The 21,262-nt window shown below is 39.3% G+C and overlaps 1 protein-coding gene across 7 annotated transcripts in view; it reads left to right on the top strand.

Moving 5' to 3' along the window:
- oprl1 (opiate receptor-like 1) overlaps nt 1-21,262 on the top strand; it is a 156,561-nt gene that overhangs the window by 118,994 nt on the left and 16,305 nt on the right. For 2 of the 7 annotated variants that reach the window (XM_072556742.1, XM_072556741.1), the window contains exon 2: nt 12,914-13,153. In XM_072556742.1, the coding sequence (XP_072412843.1) occupies nt 12,927-13,153 (227 nt within the window). In that variant the 5' untranslated portion in view covers nt 12,914-12,926. The other 5 variants (XM_072556740.1, XM_072556739.1, XM_072556738.1 and 2 more) reach the window with 5 other exon arrangements.

The following is a 21,262-nucleotide window of genomic DNA, read 5'->3' as shown; positions in this document are numbered from 1 at the left end:
AAAGATTGCTGGAAATATACAGAACATGCAGATCACAATATCAATTAGCATGTTGTTTTTGAATTCAACATTCCTTGTGGAATTTAGAAGATGGGGACACAGTCTCAAATTAAGAGGCTTAAAATAAGAGTTAAGGACTGAGATGAAGATGAATTTCTTCACTCAAAAGGTGTGAAGCTTTGAAATTGTCTATACCCAGAGGGTTGTTGATTCTTTAAAATATTTAAGTCTGAAACAGGCAGATTTTTGGTTACACAGGAAATAAAGGGATATGGAAATTGGACGGGAAAATGGAGTTGAGGTTAACATGTTAGTCCTGAAAGGCAGATTCAGCTAAAGTTATCATATCTACTACTCCTTCTCCTATTTCTTCTGCTCTTCAAACTTGATTAAAAGGCTAAATCTTTCGGTGAGAGTTAGAAAAAGCTTTATCTTCGAGACGGCTTTGATTGACAGATTGGTAGAAAAGAATAGGCCTTGCTGTTCCACAGTTTCAGTACAAATCTTTGTTGATTTTGCTGACAGCTGTTAATATATCACCATGAATGTTTGGCCTAGATTTAAAGCTAGTATTTTCTCAGAAGGCAGTTCTAAGTTCACAATTTGACTGACACCTTAAAAAAGCAATGAGATTTTAAAACTTTGAATGGACTTGAAGAAGAAGGGTTTTTTTTCAGGATCAAGTGTGTCTGAGTAATACCTGTATTAGATTGTTAGGTTCATTTTTTTGTCTCCCTGTGGCTTCTCAAGTCTGCTCCTGGTGGATACTGACTGAGTGATGATGGAGGTGACATGGGTGTATGAGCGGACATGAGGATGGGAGGGAAGAGTTGACATGGAGATAGCATGGATGGAATGGGTGGGAGATAAGACGATCAGAGAGGTTAGGGCTACACAACCTAACTGCTGCTAAAATAATTGGGTCAGTCCCAGAAAACCAAGCCAGTCCTTCTAACCAGCTCATCTCACCACTTGCCAATTTTCATGGTCCTGTTTAAGAAAAGATGGAGGCAGAAGTCAGGAAACTATAGGCCAGTTAGCCTGACCTCAATTGTTGGTAAGATTTTTGAGTCCGTTATTAAGGATGATATTACTGAGTGGCAGCATAGCTTCATTAAGGGAAGGTCATGTCTGACAAATCTGTTAGAATGCTTTGAGGAGGTAATGAGCAAGTCAGACCATGGAGAGTCGATTTGGATTTATTTCGTGATCCATTTGGATTTCCAGAAGGCCTTTGACAAGGTAACCAACAGGAGATTGCTAAATAAGATAAGAGCCCATAGTGTTAGGGACAAACTGCTGGCATGGATAGAAGTTTGGTTGACTAGCAAAAGGCAGAGAGTTGGGATAAAGGGATCTTTCTCAGGATGGCAGCTCATCATTAGTGGAGTTCCGCAGATGTCAGTGTTGGGACCATAACTATTCACATTATAAATTACCAATCTGAATGAAGTAGTTGAGAGTATTGTTGCTATGTTTATAGATGACATAAGTATAGCTGGAGGCACGGGTAGTGTTGAGGAAGAGGCAAGTCTGCAGAAGGACTTGGATAGGCATTAACTCTGTCCCTCTCTCCACAAATGCTGTCTGACTTACTGAGTATTTCCACAATTTTCTGTTGATTGTTCAAATTTCCAACATCTGTTTTTCTTTACTTTCCTATTATATGCTCCACAATGGACATTTGTAAGTGTGGTTAGTTTCTATTTAAGATGAGAAAAAAAATCACACAATGCAATGTGTAATTTTTCTGTTTACAAAGTTAGTTTTCTGTTACAGGTGAACTCATTGGTGCTAATTTCTGGAAGGTTTTGCCATTTTTAAACTTGTAAGAGAAGCCAGGAATCATGTACCAAAGAATCATGTACATAGTTAGTTCAAGATATTCCCATTTGTACATGGAATTGTTTTGTGTGGTCCTTGTGAAGTTCAAGTCTTTTGGATATTACTGTCAGGATATTATATAGACCAGATTCAAAAAAGGTTGGTGCATGATGTAATTGAGCAAATTGTTTGTAGTTTTTTGAATAAGCTGTGATGGCAATGTTGAAGTCTTACCTAGCACAAAGGAACATGGATGTGTTTGTTGGAAGCCAATCATTTCAGCCACATGATATCAATTCAGATGTCCCTCAGCATAATGCCCTAAACCCAACTGTCTTCAGTTGCTTCATCAAAGATGTTCCCTCTATTATAAGGTCTGCATAAAGGAGTACACTCATGATTGCATAATGTTCAGTGCCATTCGTGACTCCTCAGATACTGATTCAGCACTGAAACATCTCCCTCTTTTCTCTGTATTGCATGGTATTAAACACAGCATCTGTCTCCCATGCCATTTATTAATCTTCTAACCTGCATATTTCTATGCTAAATAGTTCAGGTCACAGTCCAGAGATAATTGAAGTTCTGCTTTTTAATTTGGACGTTAACCCTTTAACCTCACCAGCAGAATATCAATCCTGGTTTTTCCTTTGTTATTGGTTCCTACAAGGAGCATGACAATCAGATGTTCACACATCACTGCCACTCCAATTTCCTCTCCAGCTTCAAGGAGGTGTCTTCAAACCAGCACTGGGCAGTCAACATCTTCAATTAGAACATCTAGTTCCTGCTGTGCAGACCAGTAACTGTTTCCTTACTACACTAGTCACTATCTCCAACTGTCCTTTCCCTTCCACTTCTCCAACTTAAGTGGCCTTCTGAAACTTGGTATGATGACCATTCTTCATATCTAGTCTGCAGTCCCTGTTCTCATTCATAAGTACCTTCTGCTTTCTGGTCAACCCAAGCAAAGAAAAAATTATCACGCAATTGACTCCATCACTATATGCTGAATTCCCATGCTTACCTGTCCCACAGTTACACTCTCCTGTCCTGACAATTAATCAACTCTAAAGATTATACTTAAATCTAAGAGGCATGAGTACCTCCCTCTCCTCCCTAAAGATTCATAATGTTAGCACCGCAGGCTCCAGCTCAACAGTTCTGAGCCAAATTTCCTCAAACTACATTTTCTCCTCACGGATATAGTTGTCCTGGATCACGATGTTCTCTACAAACTTCATGGAACATCACTTGCCTAGTCATGTCCATTGGACATCAATTTACTGATGAGTTCAAAAATTTTAGACTAGCTTTAAACAATGCAAATTGTTCAAATTGTTTTTCAAATTGTGTTCAGCATTCATAATATTGACTCCCTGCTGATGCATTGCAACTAGCACTGGCTGGGTACTGAAAGACAGCAAGAAAATGCTATGCTTCCATATTACAAACAATGGATTCAGCTTATTCACATATCATACTTGCCGATTTCTTTATCAAATGCTTTTAAAATTTTGTCCCTATTATTCCCAAACATAGGTAGATCAGACTAATGACCATTACTTTCCTCCCTCAATCAATATCACAAAATACAGATTAACTAGGCATTCTTCTAATTTGCTGTTTATGAGATTTGTTTTCCACAATTTGCACACTTAACAACAGTAACTGCAATTTACTGTTGCAATTAACTGCATTGGTTGTGGAGTGCTTTGAGAAATATAATCCAAAATGCTGTTTTCTCTCCATAATAAAAAAAGAGATTTCTTCGGCACCAAAGCAGCTCAGAAATATGATTCTTAAAATTGAGTTAGGAAATTCAACCCAATCTGTTCCACTTTTATTTCAGGCTTCTTATGGGCCATATCCTTGCCAGTGTTGTTTTTTTCCCACTCTCAGTTGTGTTTGCAAATCCTTGACTACTGTCCTGTTGACCACAAATGTGATTTTAAAAAACAAATACAGCAACCAGATTCTAAATGCAGAGGTTAAAAAAGAATTTTAAAAGGATAAAATATAATTTTGTTAATGTTGCAAGCAATATTCTCAAAATTACATAGTCAATTAGGGTTGCATGGTGGCTTAGTGATTAGCATTGCTGTCTCATATGACCAGGGACCTGGGTTTGGTTCCACCCCTGGGGGACTGTTGTATGGAGTTCGCACATTCTTGCTATCTCTGTGTGGGTTTACCCTGGGTGCTCCAGTTTTCTCCCACAGTCTAAAGATATGCAGGTTAGATGGGTTGGCCATGCTAAATTACCCCATAGTGTCCAGGGATGTGCAAGCTATATGGATTAGCCACAGGAAATGCAGAGTTACAGGGACAGGATGGAGGAGAGGGCCTGGGAAGGATGCTTTTTGAAGGGTTGGTGTGGATTCAATGGACTAAAATGGGCTGCTTCCACACTGTAGGGATTCTAATTATTTGTTGTTTTTTGAGTACAATTAAATAGACGCTGATTTCACAATGGATAAGAAGAACACTTTATAACTGTAAATGGACATCTGGTATGTATTTGGACTTGCCATTTTAAAAAAACCAAGATTGAAAATGTATTTCAGTTGAAAAAGATAACTGTTATCCCCAAATTGTCTTAAAGTAAGTAACTAACTATTGTCCACAAAAGGCTCTGGGCATCTCTTTTTATTTAAAAGCGATCATTAACAATACAGGGAGAAAGTCAGGGTTGCAGATGTGAAGATCAGAGCCAAAAAGTCTGGTGCTGGAAAAGCACATCTAGTCAGGCAGCATTCAAGAAGCAGGAGAGTTGACATTTTGAGCATAAGTTTGTCAGGAATGTGGGGGGATCAAAGGAGGCTGAGAGATAAATGGGAGGGGGATGGGGCAGGGAGGAAGGTAGCTGGTAATGCAATAGGTAGATGAAGGCCCTTGGCAGAGTGGGAGGGGGAGTTGAAGTGCTCGGCCATGGGGCAGTGGGGTTGCCGTAGTGGTGGTGGCTGTAGGGGCCACGTGGCTAATGGCATGTGAGCAGTTCCGGAAGCCGGGAGAAGGTTCTGGGATGATTGAGGAATCCCAAGTTTGGAGGTAAATACATGAAAGTTTGGTATACTTACGTTACACCACCGCCCTGTGGCCGAACACTTCAACTCCCCCTCCCACTCCACCAAGGACATACAAATCCTGGGCCTCCTTCACCACTAAATCCTAGCCACCCGATCACTGGAGGAAGAGTGCCTCATCTTCCACATTGGGACCCACCAAACACACAGGATCAATGTCGATTTCACCAGTTTCCTCATCTCCCCTCCCCTGACCTTATCCCAAATCCAACCCTCCAACTCGGCACCGCCCTCTTGAACTGTCCTACCTGTCCATCTTCCTTCCCATCTATCCACTCTACCCTCCGCTTTGACCTATTGTTTTCTCCCCCACCTTCATCTACCTATCACATTCCCAGCTACCTTCCCCCCAGCCCCACCCCACACCCATTTATCTCTCAGCCCCCTTTAGCGCCCCCCACATTCCTGATGTAGTGCTTATGCTCGAAATGTCCACTCTCATGCTCCTTGGATTCTGCCTGGCCGGATGTGCTTTTCCTCACCCACACTTTTTGACTCATTAACAATACATACAATCAGAGCTCTTCATGAAAGTGTCTGTTAAAAATGCTCAAGCTGACTCTTGTTAAAGTCCAAGATATACTGATTGATAAAAGCAATTTATTGTGAATGTGCCATGATTAGTAAATTAGCAAGGTAACAAAGGTTACCATGACTAGCAGACATATTTTACACTCCATACCAATCTGTTTAATTTATTAAATGTTTTAAGAATATATTAACTTGGGCCAAATGATTCATTAATCTAAAGTAGCCTTACTGTTAACAAATTATTTTGCATTCTCAGCTTGTGAATGAAAGTTCGTAAAATGGAAATAAAAGACTTCAAGATATTTTGCTCCGATTAAGCAGGTATTTTCAATGTCTTTTGAAATATATGCTTTCTTTTCAGCATCACCTATCCTAGATTATATGTGAAAATATATAACTAACATTGGATAGACACACAAGACTAAACTCAACAGACCAGCAAAAACAAACTATTGAGCAGTGTCAGCCACTTAACGTTTGCACTAGAAGGGCAAGCAACTTATGAAGGACCGGTTCAGAAGTAGCTTCTTATTCCATAAAAAAAATCCCTTTATAAATTTTGAAAGCAACCTGGTAGATTTGTTGTGTTTATTTAATTTATTTTGGAAGACTCAATCAGCATAAGGTTGTGCAGATATTGATATAGTAAACTGCAGATTAGCACACAATACAAAGTTGCTTTATTATGTTACAATCACGTGGAGGCAAAAGGTGTCTATACAAGTTGGACTCATTCATCTATATACCCTAGCATTTGTGCACAAGTACAGGGGTGTTCTGCATTTGAGTTTCTACAATTGTTGTTTTAATTTCCAAGTGTATAGGTGTGATTCAACATTACCATCAGCTGGTTATGGTGAAAACAAATAACATTCTGTTTTTTTTTAAGACCAGGTCAATACTATCAGTGACCATATTGAACAAGCAGACTGTTTTGAAAATTGTAATATTCTCCAGAAATCAAGAACCCCAGCACTTTATATCATCAATAAGTTTGTGAAATTCAAATAGTTATTCAAAAGAAATTCATCTGAAGCACCATTATTCTTTGTTGCAAATTTATGTTATTTAACCAATTGCTCTGTGAATAACTAGACTTCAAGGCTGGTACCTGAAATTCTAAACTACGGTTGTGCATTTGCAACATAAACTCGTAAATAATTGTTGTCTCTGGCTATGAGTCGAGAGTGTGGTGCTGGAAAAGCACAGCAGGTCAGGCAGCATCCAAAGAGCAGGAGAATCGACGTTTCAGGCATAAGGCCTTCATCAGGAAACTTTCTCCTCCCTGGCTATGAATCATGAGAAAGTTATAATTACATCACTATCAGACAACTATAGATTGAGCTATAGTAAGAAAGTCAATATAAGTCCAGGAAATCTGGAGGATACATAAGCATGAAAAGGTAGTGACATTTATACCAAAACAATCTGGGATTATGATGCTGAAAAATAGATCCAATGCTATTGATAGATTATTCCAATATAAAAGGCCTATGAAAGTTTGGGGATTGTGGTATCACATATATACTGTAATAATAACATATAATAATAATGCATGGTGATAAGCTGTGTCTGCAATTTTTACTTCAGAATGTTTTCAACCTGGATTAGATTGAAGAATTTCTTGCTTCTATTGACATCTGAGCTACATAGACCTAAATGTTTGATAATGGTCTGAGCTAGCTATATTTGATGCTACCATAGTAGGATGTTACAATAGAGTCTCACCTAGGACAACAGAAATCAGCCAGAATTTTGCTATTCTTGACAGCTGCTGCAAAACCTGCACTTGTAAACATTGTGTAAAGTCTCGATTGCTGATGACTGAATAAGTTAACTCATGTCTGAAGAATGTCCATCGACATGAGATACTGGAAAGTACCAGAGACTGATGAACAGAAGTCAATATAAACAGGGTATGGAGAAAAAGATCATAGAAAGTTAATGACTATAAGATAAAAAAACCAAATCCAACATTTTCAGAAGTCATAGAGAGGTAATGGGCAAGAAAAGAAGCCAAGGACATACATTTTTGGAGACGATGATCAGAATTTCCTTGAAGATGCTCCCAACAGTCCAGACCCAACTTTAGTAGCAAACAGAAAATGGATGCATAAATGGAGTTCTGCTTTTACAAAACATACAGCCATTACGTAAGAAAACACCAGAGGAAATACACAGACTTTTTGATATTTTCTAGCCATGTGCTCCTTGAATACACTTCCGGTCAACCTGTTCAGAGATGCTATGACACACTTCTAGAGCAGGTGGGACTTTAATCTTGAACTCCTGGCTCAGAGCTAGGAATATTATCACTGTGCCACAACACTCTCAAATGGTCCTTGTAAAATAAGCATGTAAATTGTATGCAGGAGCTGTGTAGTTGAGGAATGCACAACCAACCAAAAGTAACAATGCAGGTTAATAAGATTGTACAAGTCCAAATAAAACTCAAGGATTCGTTTTGAGAGGAATTAAAGTGAATATAGGAAGCTAAAACAGGAGTGGGTCATGCAATGAGCTTCAGGCTGATCTACAACCCAATTCCTTCCATCCACCTTTAGGCTTACCCTCATATTTAAGAAACAGCTATCATCCTCAGATTTAAATTTACTATTTGGTCCAGCAACAATTGTAATTTGCAGAAGACAGTTTCAAACTTCTGTCATCCTGTGCATGTAGAAAAGTTTCTGAATTTCATTCCTGATAGTCTGGATGTAATTGTTGGACAAGTGACCTAGTTCCAGACCCCTCAATCAGTAAAAATAGTTTCTATACAGTATGTCCTAACTGTTTCCACTAACATCTTAAACTTGCTAAGCCTCCCTTCAACCTTCCAAATGCCAGCAAATACAAAATGAATTTGTTAAATCTCTTTATCCCTTGGTGTGTAAGTATCATTCTGCTAAATCAACGTTTCATTTCGGAAAAGGCCAAAATGTCCTTCCTAAGTTATGGTGCCCAGAACTGTTCAGAGAACTTCAGGTATGGTCAAATCAGAACTTATAGCTGAAGCATGACATGTACTCCTTTGTACTCTAGAGCTCAATGTAAAACAGTCAGGTTTCCATTAAAATTATTTTCTGTACCTGTTCATGACGTTTTAATAATTTTTAAAAATTCATTCATGGGATGTGGGCACCACAAACTAGGTCAGCATCCATTGACCATTCTTAATTGTCCAGAGGGCAGTATCACCCTAATGAACCTTCACTACACTCCCTGTATGGCAGCATTTCCTTTCTTAGCTAGAGTAATTGCTCACAATATCCCAAGTGCAGCCTTACCAAGACCCTGGAAACCTGCAGTATGACATCCCTACTTCCGAACTCAAATCCTGTTGCAATGAAGACTAATATAGCATTTGCCTTCCTAATTGCTGTACCTGCCTGTTTACTTTCTTTGACTGCTGTACAGGAATACTCTGATCCCACATTTCCCAATATATCACCATTTAAATAATATTCCATATTTCTGTTTTTCACACTGAAGAGTATAACTTCACATTTAGTCGCTTTATACTGCATGTGCCATATGTTTATCCACTCACTCAAATAGATTACCCTGGAACCTCCATGCATCCTAAATCTCACTCAATGTTGTTTGCTCAGTAAACTATATTGCATTTGGTTCCTTCATCCAGGTCATTTCTGTATATCATGGATAGCTAGGGGCCAAGCACTGATCTCTATATTATACCACTAATCATCACTATTTATTCCCACTTTCTATTTCCAATCTGTCAATCAATTCTTAATCTATGCTAATATATTACCCCAAACCCTTGCGCATTAATTTTATCCCCTAACCTCTTAGGTTGGCCCTTATCAACAGCCTTCTTGACATCCAAATATGCTGCATCTACTGGTTCTCCCATATCTCTGACACTAGGTAGATCCTCAAAAACGCTCCAGTAGTTTTGTTAAATGTGACTTCCCTTTCATAAACCCATGTTAACTTTGTCTAATCCCGTTGATGCTTTCTAAGTGTTCCGTTATCACTTTTTTTTATAATAGACAATGATTTGCCCCACAATTAACATTAGACTAACTGGTCTGTCTTTGTCTATTTTTTGGTTTCCTCTTATTTAAAAAAAAGTGTGATTACATTTGCCACCTTCCACTCTTCAGAATCTACAGAATTTTAGAGGATGAGCGAGATTCCATGCCAGGGCCACTTTTGTACTCTGGAATGCAGACTCTCTGGCCCTAGTGATTTGTCAGCCTTCAAAACCATTAATTTTTCTAGCACTTTTTTTAAAACTAATATTGACTTTCATGGAAGAGTACTGATTCATCAGCTACAGGGGGGTTGGGCGATGGTCAGTGGAAATCAGCAGGTAGTTTTCATCATGATTGACCTGATGCCATCTGACTTCTTGTGTCCAAAGGCAATTTTGAGAACAGCAAATGAAATTTCTTTCCAACTGTATATACCACAGTGCATATGTCCCCTTTCAACTCCAGTTTGATTTAACTGTCACCCCACCTCTCCCTCACCTTTGGTGTTCTGCACTGCACTAACAGACTTTGCATGTAAATGAATCAATTGGAAAACATGGGTGATTGATAGTGGTCAATAAGTGAAACATACCACAGGTGATGTGATAAGGGAAAAAGAAAAAACTGTTCAGTTGTGTGTAAGAGCACTTCCAGATATAGAAAAAAAAGACAAAGAATATACCATCATGTGACCACACCTGGAGAGTTTGTCATCAGCTAAGTAATCAACTTTCAATCTGGGGTTTCCTCATTTCACAATCCACTTTCCCTCAAATTGCTCTCCCAATATCTCCCATTACCTTCTTCTTTTCCTTCTCTTTCCTCCTTCCCCTCTGCTCAAATCTTATTCAAAGCCCTCCTTTCCCTCACTGTCCATCAATTCCCCTCTGTCTCATATTATCATTCTGCCTCACTGTTCCCTTTTTCTCTCTTTCATAAAATTCCTTTATCCCTCTCCCTGTTTCCTCTCTCTTTCTCACCACTTCACCCACCTCTATACCCTTAGACTCTCTCCCCTATCCTTTTCATCCTGTTTGTTTTATTGTGCCACCTCTAACTTTTTTTTAAAAATCCATGCAGTTTTGCACTCCAATATTTCCAGCACAATACGCCACCAGCAAGTATTTTGCATTGAAATTAAAGGCCTCAACTGTCTTTTCTTCCAAAGAGACCTAACTGTAATTTGGTATAAGGCAAAAGCTTTTCACATCTCTCGGCAAGAATTGCCATTCTACTACTGTCCAGGGTTCTAACTGAGCTCACCCCAGGATCTCCAATTGGCCAATTGGAGTGTCCTGACAGAATGACCAAAGGAGGGCACTGTAAGGCTGTCCAATCATGGTAGCAAAAGGCTGATCAAGGTCGAACATTTTTGCAGAGTCCCAGCAACCTGACTCTTACCCTGCTACTTGATACACCTTGTATGGTATGATTGCACCTGTAGAGCATGCAAAACAACACTTTTCACTGTATCTCGGTACAGGTGACAACAATATTTCAAATCAAAACTTATTATCCCCTCACCATCCCAGCCCATGCTACGTCGAGGAGATGGTGGTGCAGTGGTAATGTGACTGGGTTTGTTACTGCTGGGGATGGGAGTGCTCCCATGTTGGCAGCTGATGAAATTTGAATTCAATTGGGTGGGGTGGTAAAAATAATTGTCAGTCCAAAACAGAGTCTCTCTGAAAGCCTCTCATTCTCAAACCCTGCCACAGACTCAGTGTGTGACCTGCGGGCTCGAGGTTGGGCATCCAACCTACATTAAGGTCAGGCAGCAGACGTAGGAGAATCGATGTTTTGGGCATAAGACCTTAAAGGGGCTTTTGCCCGAAACGTCGATTCTCCGGCTCTTCGGACGCTGCCTGACCTGCTGTGCTTTTCCAGCACCACACTCTCGACTCTGATCTCCAGCATCTGCAGTCCTCACTTGCTCCATCCCTACATTAAGAGAAAGTCATCAAGGCCACCCCAATTCTGTTTTCTATTTCAGAGTTATAACACTGCTGTACACATGCACTAGGCAGTCCTGAGTGCACCTAAATGAACAAAACCGACAACTTGTCTAAACTTAACCCAACCAACGTGCAAGGAAAACAGCAGAGACAGCATTTAACCCTGATTATTTAAACTATTCAGTTAAAACAAAGTTGAATTCTCGACTCCCTCTCTCATGTGAAAAATAAATTTAAAAAGGTGCAGAATTAAAAATAGTCACGAAGATGAATCACTATTTCAACGTGTCCTCATTAAATATAGGCATTTTTGTGGATATCCGAACATTCCTTCAGACAGTGCAAACGGCAGTCAAATTCGCATTAGATTTCTGTGAGAAATGTTTGGCATGTGCTCATTCTGAAAGAGTTAATTCTGGCTGCTGACCGTTTTCAATGCTGTGCCCAAAGGAAATGTGTAACCGATTTAGTTTACAGCAGGCCGCTAAATTAAATTAAAATGAATCCGTTTATTAACCAGACACAATCAAAATTACTAATTTATGACGTTGAATCATAATTCAAAATACGGAATGGATATTTGCAAAATGCGACAGTATGTCGTGCTTGGTTATGACAAATTAAAAACTGATCTGTTTAAATAATTTTAGGAATATGTTAAGGAGGGATTCTGCTTGTTCTTTGAACTATTAAATCTTCACTTCAATCTTTGACCAAAAAGTCAATAAAAAATCTCTTCGTTTTCGGTACACCTACAATCAGGAACCAGGCAACTGGAAACTCTAAGTTTAGATCTTACCCCTGGCGTTTTGCAACAAAAGCTGATGTATAAAGAGTCCATCATTATCCAACCTGAAGAAACCAAAAGGTGATCAAGGTTTGATCAGAATAGTTCAGTGTGCCGACTTCCCTCTAGTGTGTATCTGGCAGACTGCAGCCTGGGGATGATGCATTGCTGGATGGAAAGGCTTTTGTAAAGGTATCGGGACTTGGCAAGGGGCTGCACAGCAAAGCTAAGTAGCTGTTTGCTGAACGCGATGGAACAGTCTGAAAGGGGAGTCGGCACCCTGGAATAAAGAAGTTAAAGGGATCAGACAGCCTCCTGCTCGATAATTGCCCGGGTGGAACATTTGCAAGTATTACATATGGAAAATTTCAAACGTTCGGCGGTGCTGAAACGGTGATGATCTCCCTAGCCCCACCCGGGAAGGGGGAAAAATAGAACGTGTCTTAGGCTTTCAATTTGTATAACTTGTAGATAATTTCAGCTTCCTCATTCTGATAGAGGCAGCCATCGAGCTCTACTTTGAAATTGGCTCTTGTGGTCGAATTGCTGACCCAGAGTGTTCAAAATACTTAAAGGTTTAAGATGTAACTGTGATCATTTGTAATGCGTTTACATATGTTTGATATGATATGATATGATAACATATGATATGTTTACATATCAATATGCATCGTCAGTCAAAAGCCATATTCCATATTGTGATTATATCTTAATATTGTTTTACCCCAGGTCTGGCTGCACCATGGATATTGACACAGCCTGCGGCTTCGGGAGCCTTAAACAGTACAAATATTTTAATGACTCCGTTGCTGAAAATTACACGATTCTACTTGATCGCTGGTCCGAAAATGTTACCGACTTCCTCATGGAAGGGTCAAATACATTCAGAATTACCATCATCGTAGTGTATCTGTTTGTTTGTATCGTGGGACTGGTGGGCAACTGTCTGGTAATGTATGTTATCGTCAGGTAAGGTTTAGATTTTCATGTTAATATTGTTTTATGTGTATTCTGTTTTGAAAAAAGAAAAGTTTATTAAGGTAAAAAGCAACTTAATATTGTGGTAACTGCCTTAGAGCGCCCTCCCGAGGGAACAGGGCGCACTCGATTTAAATGGTTATAAATCTATAAATCCTTAACGTCTTATTAAGTACCGTGCAATGATACAACTAGTTTACAAATACCGGCTACATTATGTGAACATGCGGTCAGATCTACAAACTGACAACGCCTTGTAAGATATAAGCGTTTTGATCCATCGGGACTCGAGTTGACGTTAAAAACAATTTTTTAAACAAATATATGCATTTTTCGAATGTTAAGATTTTGCAATGAATCCATTGTAGTCGGGACCGTTTCTTCAAATATTTTTAAACCAGTCATTAAATCTAAAGTCTTTCGATAATGTTGGGGGGAATGTGCAGTTTCTGGAAGCTGAGCAATTCAGCTTTTGTTTTCTGGAATGAGCTTGTTAATCACTTTAATTGGGGTTTTGAGTAGTACCACACAGATCGGACCCCTTTGGACTAAGGAAGCAATCTATTATATTTATTTACCAAATTTAAAACTGGCCTTTACTGCATTTGTCCAGTCAGTAGTAATGGAGTTAATCATGATTGCCGTGAATATGTCACTTCTGCAGGGAAGGGTCAAATAAAAGCATTCATTTCACATTCCAATTGTCTGATGATAAACTTTTAAGCCTTTTGTAGATGAAGAATAATGATACTCTGAACATGTTTGTTATTAATTACTGTCATCATTTACTGAGCAATAGATAAACATTACTAAATTGTATTTTACACTAGTTTCTTTTCCCCATATCCTACACACAACTATGTGCCTGACTGATTTTTCTTCATTTTGTTTGGTGTGGAGATTATAATCCAAGAAAAACCCCATATGCTACGATATTTTCTTTTTGACAATTCCTCATGCTGCAAAGAACCGATTACATCTGTCTCTGGTCAATAGTATATCTGCCCTAAAGTTATGATAAAATTTAGTTACAATAATACCATGCGCTGCTCTTGTGCAATTTTTACTTCTTTCCATGATAAAACTGGCATTTTCCCCCTTCCATTGTGAGGTATGAGTCCAATTCACTTTAATGTAAAATATCATGGGAAGTGATTGAGGGGCTGTGAGGCCAAATCTTCATGTTGCTCAATGCTAATGGCAAAGCATGCTCCTAAAAAGACCTACCCTCTTTTACTGGTTGTTCATTCATCCTTCTCCTTTCATCTCCCTATTTGCCTTCTGTAAATTTCTTGGGAAGGATTAAATGTTCTTGAAACCAACTAGATATGACATAAAATAGCTGAGAATGAGGATAACTTCTTCTCCCCACCCCCCTAGATTTTCTAACCTCCTCTCAGAAGCATTTTAATTTGTGCAAATTTAGATGTGCTGAAGCCAAGGGTGTAGGCAGCACATTTACAACAGTACACAGACCTTCCATCTGTTCCTTACATTTCCAGCTCACTGATGTACATTTCTGGGGTGATGGGAAGGACATGCTTCACTGGATTTTTTAGACTTAATTGGGAATATATTTCAAATGTGTTTTTCTTTTTCAGCTGATTTTAAATGTAAAACATATTAAACATTACATTTGTGTTGCACCTACATTCAGCAGGTATCACTCTCCTGAAAGTATCCTTCATTTGTAACTTTTCACCACTTGCATAGCCACTGCTTTGTCTGTCATTTCTTCATCATCTGGGAGTATGACAATCATTGCCAATGTTCCTGAAATTGATCCATTTGTCATGCCTTCATCGATATGTTCAATCCCTTAATTCACATAAGCATTTTTTTTCTCCTTTCAAGCAGAAACTGCTACCTTCCTTCATTAAAACATTTTTTTTGTCCTTTCCCCTTTCATAGGCACTTTTCTTCCATATACAAAGACACACTCATAACTTTATAAAGATCCATCCTCTTCTTTCACAGAGGTACAGCCTACAGTCTACACAGAGACAGATATTTCCTTCTTCTAGATACAATCTTCCTTCTTCATGAATGTGCTTTGGTCACTTTATTTATACATCTATTCCTCTTCAAGTGGATGTCTCCCATTCAGATATTCTCAGCAGTGTTTTCCTAATACTGTGTCATAGAAACAGTCTTTGCCCTATTGCAGAGGTACGAAGAAGATGCAGAGATGCTTGTTACTTCAACTGGGCTTAGTGAAAGTGGTACACATTTGCTTGCACTGCCTAAACTGCTGACACTAGCAGTTATAGTCCCAAAACAATTGATAAGGCAGTCAGATCACTTACAAAAAGGTTCTATAACTGCTGATTAAGATGTTGAGGAAGCCTTAATTGAGCTGCAAACTGCAAATCTTTGGTATTGTTGCTGCGTAGCACCAAATTGATCATGTGGAAAATGTGAAGTAAAGCATGAAGGAAGGCTTTGCCTTTGTAATGGCACTTTTAATTTATTTTTAGCATATTCCAAAGCGCGTTTAAAAATCTGGTTACTGTTATCTCATCAAATGTAATATTCATTAGTACACTCCAAAGATTCACACCTAGTTAATGAGACATGTCACTTGCTATTCTGCTTTTAGAAGTGCAGGTTTGGGCATATCCTATTCCTTGATTAGCACCATGAAATCTTCTCCATTCAGCTGAACAGGCAGATGGAGATCTTTCAGATGATGGCCCCTGTCACTGCATAAACCCTTTAATGACAAGGCATCACTTTGTGTAAATAACAAAGTTCAACCTAGCTGGATGCAATGTGCTTTCCACTTGGTGTGCCTTACCATTTGTTTGAACTTGCCAATCAACAAATGATTGGACTAGATCAGTAATACTTATATACCACGACGAGTAAACCATATCAGAATCCTTAATTAGAGTGATGTGATAGCTATGTTACACTTGGTACTGTTAGAGGCAAAATACATTTCAGTGCATCGTTTGAGATCAAAATGATTTAAAAAATGACAAAATGCAAAATTATGTTAACCATGAGTAGAAAAAGACCTGCTTTTTAATAATTGCTTCTGCAATCTTGCAAAACAATACACAACATAGTAAGCAAGAGATTCATAATTAGGCACGTATTTCTGAATGCAGTATGTAAACGTTTAATAAATGTGCTATTGTGTCATTGCATGGATCATACAAGGACTGTACCATTGGGCAATTTTTCTTGGATACATTAGGCTCTAAAGAGCCTGCAAAGTAGTCAAGATGCCTTCAACTGTATCACTGCTTTAATCTATGTTTAGTAAACAAGTTAAAATGCTTCCAAAGAATGGTCTCCCAGCAGGTTATTAAGGGATGGATTGAAATTTAAATTGCTGTGAGCATTTGTTAAGGAGGCTGCAAATTATTTCAGTGCATCATACTTGATTTAGCACTCTTCACTAAGAGCAGCTGGCTAACAGATCATTGTTGAGAATGTTGAACACTGTATTTAATGGCATGATCAGCTTTCACTGTTTACTTACTGTTAGAGACTGACTGAGTACACTATGTTTGAAGCAAGTTTTGAGACACCTCAGGAGCTTCCTGGAACATTTTATCTTTCCTTCACCAATGGCTGATCAACAGCTTTCCTAGAAATGATCTAAAAAGATTAAGTCCTCTGCTACCTTAGGTAGGAGTCACTAACAAAAATGGACTACTTGGCTATGGGGCATTTCTCAGCGAAATTAGAGGTGGTGGTGAACTGTCAAAGCAGCACCAGACACAAAGGAAGGTGAGTGAAGACAACTCTGATCTTTGCTCAGCCAGAGACCGGGCATTCAGATCCAGCACTTTTTTAAGGATCAACACAGAGATCTCTGATTATTATGGAATTACAAACTGAAACTACACAGAGCATTTAGGATTGCACTGCCTGAGACACTCAAGCTCATTGTGGGTTACTGAAACCTTCAAAAGGTACCCCAGAAAATACCAGTCCCGATATCATCTCACAATGAGAACTTCAGAATAATCAAAATGACTTTGGTTCCATACACTGAGGAAAGACTGTATATCATGCCTGATTGCCAGAGAACTCTTAATTTGATAGGCTCCTAAGATTCCCCATCATTCACCGATACATTGACTACACGCATGACTCTGAAGTTTAGAAGCTGGAAGGGTTTCCATTCTCTCAATATGCAGTTGTGTGTGATTTGTAGCCAGACATTACACAAGTGAATAATGCCTGTTACCTAGGGAGCTGCCACAATGTATTTGTAAAGCAAATGTCTTACATTCTAAAGATCTTTGTGCTTCAGTGCAATACGTACAACTGAGTGACAAGGGAGACCTTCTGACACCATGGATCCTATAAAGTTCACAGACATTGACGACACTCCATACAATGACAGCCACTCACTCACCTGCAACAAGTTAATATTTTGCTGTTTTTAAAAGTCGGGTGCAATCCCAAAGTCTTAGATAAGGTGGTGTCCAGATTTCTGGTGAATTGTTTCTCTACAATCCAGTACATTGTGAGGTTAGCTCTTACACCAGAAATTGTGCCAGAGAGTCAAGCTCAGGAGCCACAACAGGAGGAGCAGGACAAGGAAAACACCAGAGGTTTTCAGATAAATGTCACAATGTCCCAACCTGGAGGCAATACTTGTTGCCATGAAATTAAAGAGGGTTTTTTTAAAGATATGGGGGCCAAAACCACAAGTGATGTTGAACACTAAAACTTGGGCTAGTGAGCTGCTAGGCTGCAAGGATGGGGTTAGTGTGCTACACAATTCAGGCTTCTCATGCTAAGCTGTCCTCTGTTGTACTGTCAGGCACCTGACACAACAGGATTGGGTGACTTGTGAAACCTACCTCCTCTCTGAAACTGAGGAGTTAACTTCATTAAATGTCTGCTCTTCACTTTCTGCATAGGGGGAATAAACTACCAGCGCATTTCAGTGACCATTGCATTGCAGATGATACAATGGCAATTGGGCCATTAATATACAGGAAGATCAAAAATGGACCTCAAATATGATAAATGAAACTTAATTCAGGTCAGGACACATGTCCCTCGGGTATTAACAACCCACTGTTAGAGGGAGACATGGAAAAATGTTTTTATGTAACAAGTTGTTAGGATCTGCAATGCACTGCCTGAAGCAGTGACTTTCAAGAAGGAATTAGAAATATGCTTGAAAAAGGAAATTATAGGCAAAGGGCAGGGAAATGGAACTAATCAGTTTATTCTTCCCAAAGAACAATCATGGATTTATTGGGGCAGAGTGGCCTGCTTCTGTTCTGGAAGATTCTATGGTATATTTCCAGGTCATTATTTTTGAACTGTGAGCTATGACTACACAAAATCATCTTAAGATGTGCACACACTATCCACTGAAAGCTGCACCTTTAGGACATGCCCAGCTTCATCCAAATTCCACATGTGTACTGGCAGGAGCCAATAAAGATTGATTATTGAAAACCACAGTCTCAGTGAGACCACCAAACCAGGAATATTTTTGCAAACAGTAGAGCTTCTCAAATACACACTTTGTTCATATCTAATTCAAATTCAATTAATGACCAAACCTGGGATTTTGCTTGTTTGCTTGGTGTGATAGTTCGGAGCATATGTACTACCAACCCATCACCATAATCTAGCCTAACCCATATCCTTCACCAGAGTTGATTATTTCCTCTTAATGTTTAACATTCTAAGAACTGTGCTGTAAAAGTGCACATTGTTGATTTGATTTTGGAAACTTTGTGTCAATCAGAGATGGCAGTCATTTCCTCTGAGGCATTTCCTTTTTTCCTGATGAAGGGCTTTTGCCAGAAACGTCGATTTCAAAGCTACTTGGATGCTGCCTGAACTGCTGTGCTCTTCCAGCACCACTAATCCAGAATCTGGTTTCCAGCATCTGCAGTCATTGTTTTTACCTTTTTTCCTCTGAGGCAATCATGAGTTTTCTGGTTGTTTGAGAAAGAAAATTGAATTCAAAACTTATCTTTGGAAACCACAATCCCCCAGTGAAACCATGACTGGTAAATTCACCAATTCATAACAATTACCAAAACCAATTAGATTTGTGCCTGCTATAGTTGATTTCCAGAAGGTGTACAGATCCTAATGTAAGATTTTCATCATAGATGGATGTTTGATGGTGAGATAAATTGCCTGAATGTTAGATCCAAGTCTTGACTGCTCAGTGCTGCTGATAAATGAATGATGTGAATCTGGTCTACTGAGCAACATGATAGCGTTTGGTGATACGGAGGGTCGGACATAATCTTTGCAGACTCATTCACTGGCCATAACTACCCTTGGGAGAGCACTGAATTTCTTCTGATGGCTCAGCTATTTCCTCTGATCCAAACTGCAAGAATTAACCACCCTAGAAAAATGTTCCTTTAACTTCCATGAGCTTTCGTTGAGGATCACTATAGAAAGGTGACCACTTCTCTCTTGTCAACCTCCTAGACTGGAGCTTGCAGCACCATATCCAAGGACCGGCAGTACTCTATCTTGGCTACTGATCAATTTTATGGCTTTAGCCTGAAGGCAGTTGCACTCTAGGCAGTCAACATCAACTTCTTTATAATGGGAGCATTGCTCCTCTAAGAAATCAATGCAGCCTTTCTAAGGCCCGACTGAAACATGTTCCAGCCATGCACGGTCTTGGGTCCCCTACTGAGTGTTTGGTAAGCCAGCAGTCTGGGTCATGCTTGGCTGCAAGCAACAATTATTCACTATAAATGAGGATGAAGCATTAAATTTGCATGCTACCTATTGAACAGAAATGGGTGTGAGCCAAAAAATGTTATATACCTCTTGATTTTCAGTATCCTTTATATATATATTATACACACACACACATAAAACACAGTATGTATCTATGGAACAAAGCATCATATTGTGCTATGAATTGGTGATAGAAAGATGAACATATCATAAGGAAATAGACACCTTCCCAAACTTATTGTGTCAGTACAAACTGGAACTGATTGATCATTAAAATTCTGTAAGTGGTTCCCATAGTTATCATTCTAATTTTAATTCTTATGAGAAGACATATTCTATAAAGGTAACTAGCCTTAATCTCAAAAGAGATTTTACAAAGGCTTTGATTCTGTCAGAGTGATAGAGATGTACAGTACTTCAGTCCAACCCATCCATGCCAACCAGATATCTCAACCCAATCTAGTTCCACCTACCAGCACCCTGCCCAAATCCCTCCAAACCCTTCCTATTCATATACCCATCCAGATGCCTTTTAAATGTTGCAATTGTACCAGCCTCCACCACTTCCTCTGGCAGCTTATTCCATACATGTACCACCCTCTGCGTGAAAATGTTGCCCCGTTGATCTCTTTTATATCTTTCCCCTCTCACCCTAAACCTATGCCCTCTAGTTCTGGACTCCTCCACCCCAGGGAAAATACCTTGTCTATTTATCTTATCCATGCATCTTATGATTTTATAAACCTCTATAAGGTCACCCCTCAGCCTCTGATGCTCCAGGGAAAACAGCCCTAGCCTATTCAATCTTTCCCTAAAGGTCAAATCTTGCAACCCTGGCAACATCCTTGTAAGTCTTTTCTGGACCCTTTCAAGTTTCACAACATCTTTCTGATAGGAAGGAGACCAGAATTGCACACAATATTCCAACAGTGGCCTACCCAATGTCCTGTACAGCTGCAACATGACCTTCCAACTCCTGTACTCAGTACTCTGACCAATGAAGGAAAGCATACCAAACATGTTCTTCACTATCCTATCTACCTGTGACTCCACTTTCAAGGAGCTATGAACCTGCACTCCCAAGGACCTTACCATTAAGTGTATAAGTCCTGCTAAGATTTCCTTCCAAAAATGTAGCGCCTCAAATTTATCTGAATTAAACTCCATCTGCCACTTCTCAGCCCATTGGCCCATCTGATCAAGATCCTGTTGTAATCTGAGGTAACCTTCTTCGCTGTCCACTACACCTCCAATTTTGGTGTCATCTGTAAGCTTACTAACTATACCTCTTATGCTCACATCCAAATCATTTATATAAATGATGAAAAGTAGGGGACCTAGCACCGGTCATTGAGGCACTCCACTGGTCACAGGCCTCCGGTCTGAAAAACAACCCTCCACCAC

Source organism: Chiloscyllium punctatum, chromosome 37, assembly GCF_047496795.1.
Source record: "Chiloscyllium punctatum isolate Juve2018m chromosome 37, sChiPun1.3, whole genome shotgun sequence".
Lineage (NCBI taxonomy): Eukaryota > Metazoa > Chordata > Chondrichthyes > Orectolobiformes > Hemiscylliidae > Chiloscyllium > Chiloscyllium punctatum.
This window is presented reverse-complemented; position numbering and strand designations above follow the sequence as displayed.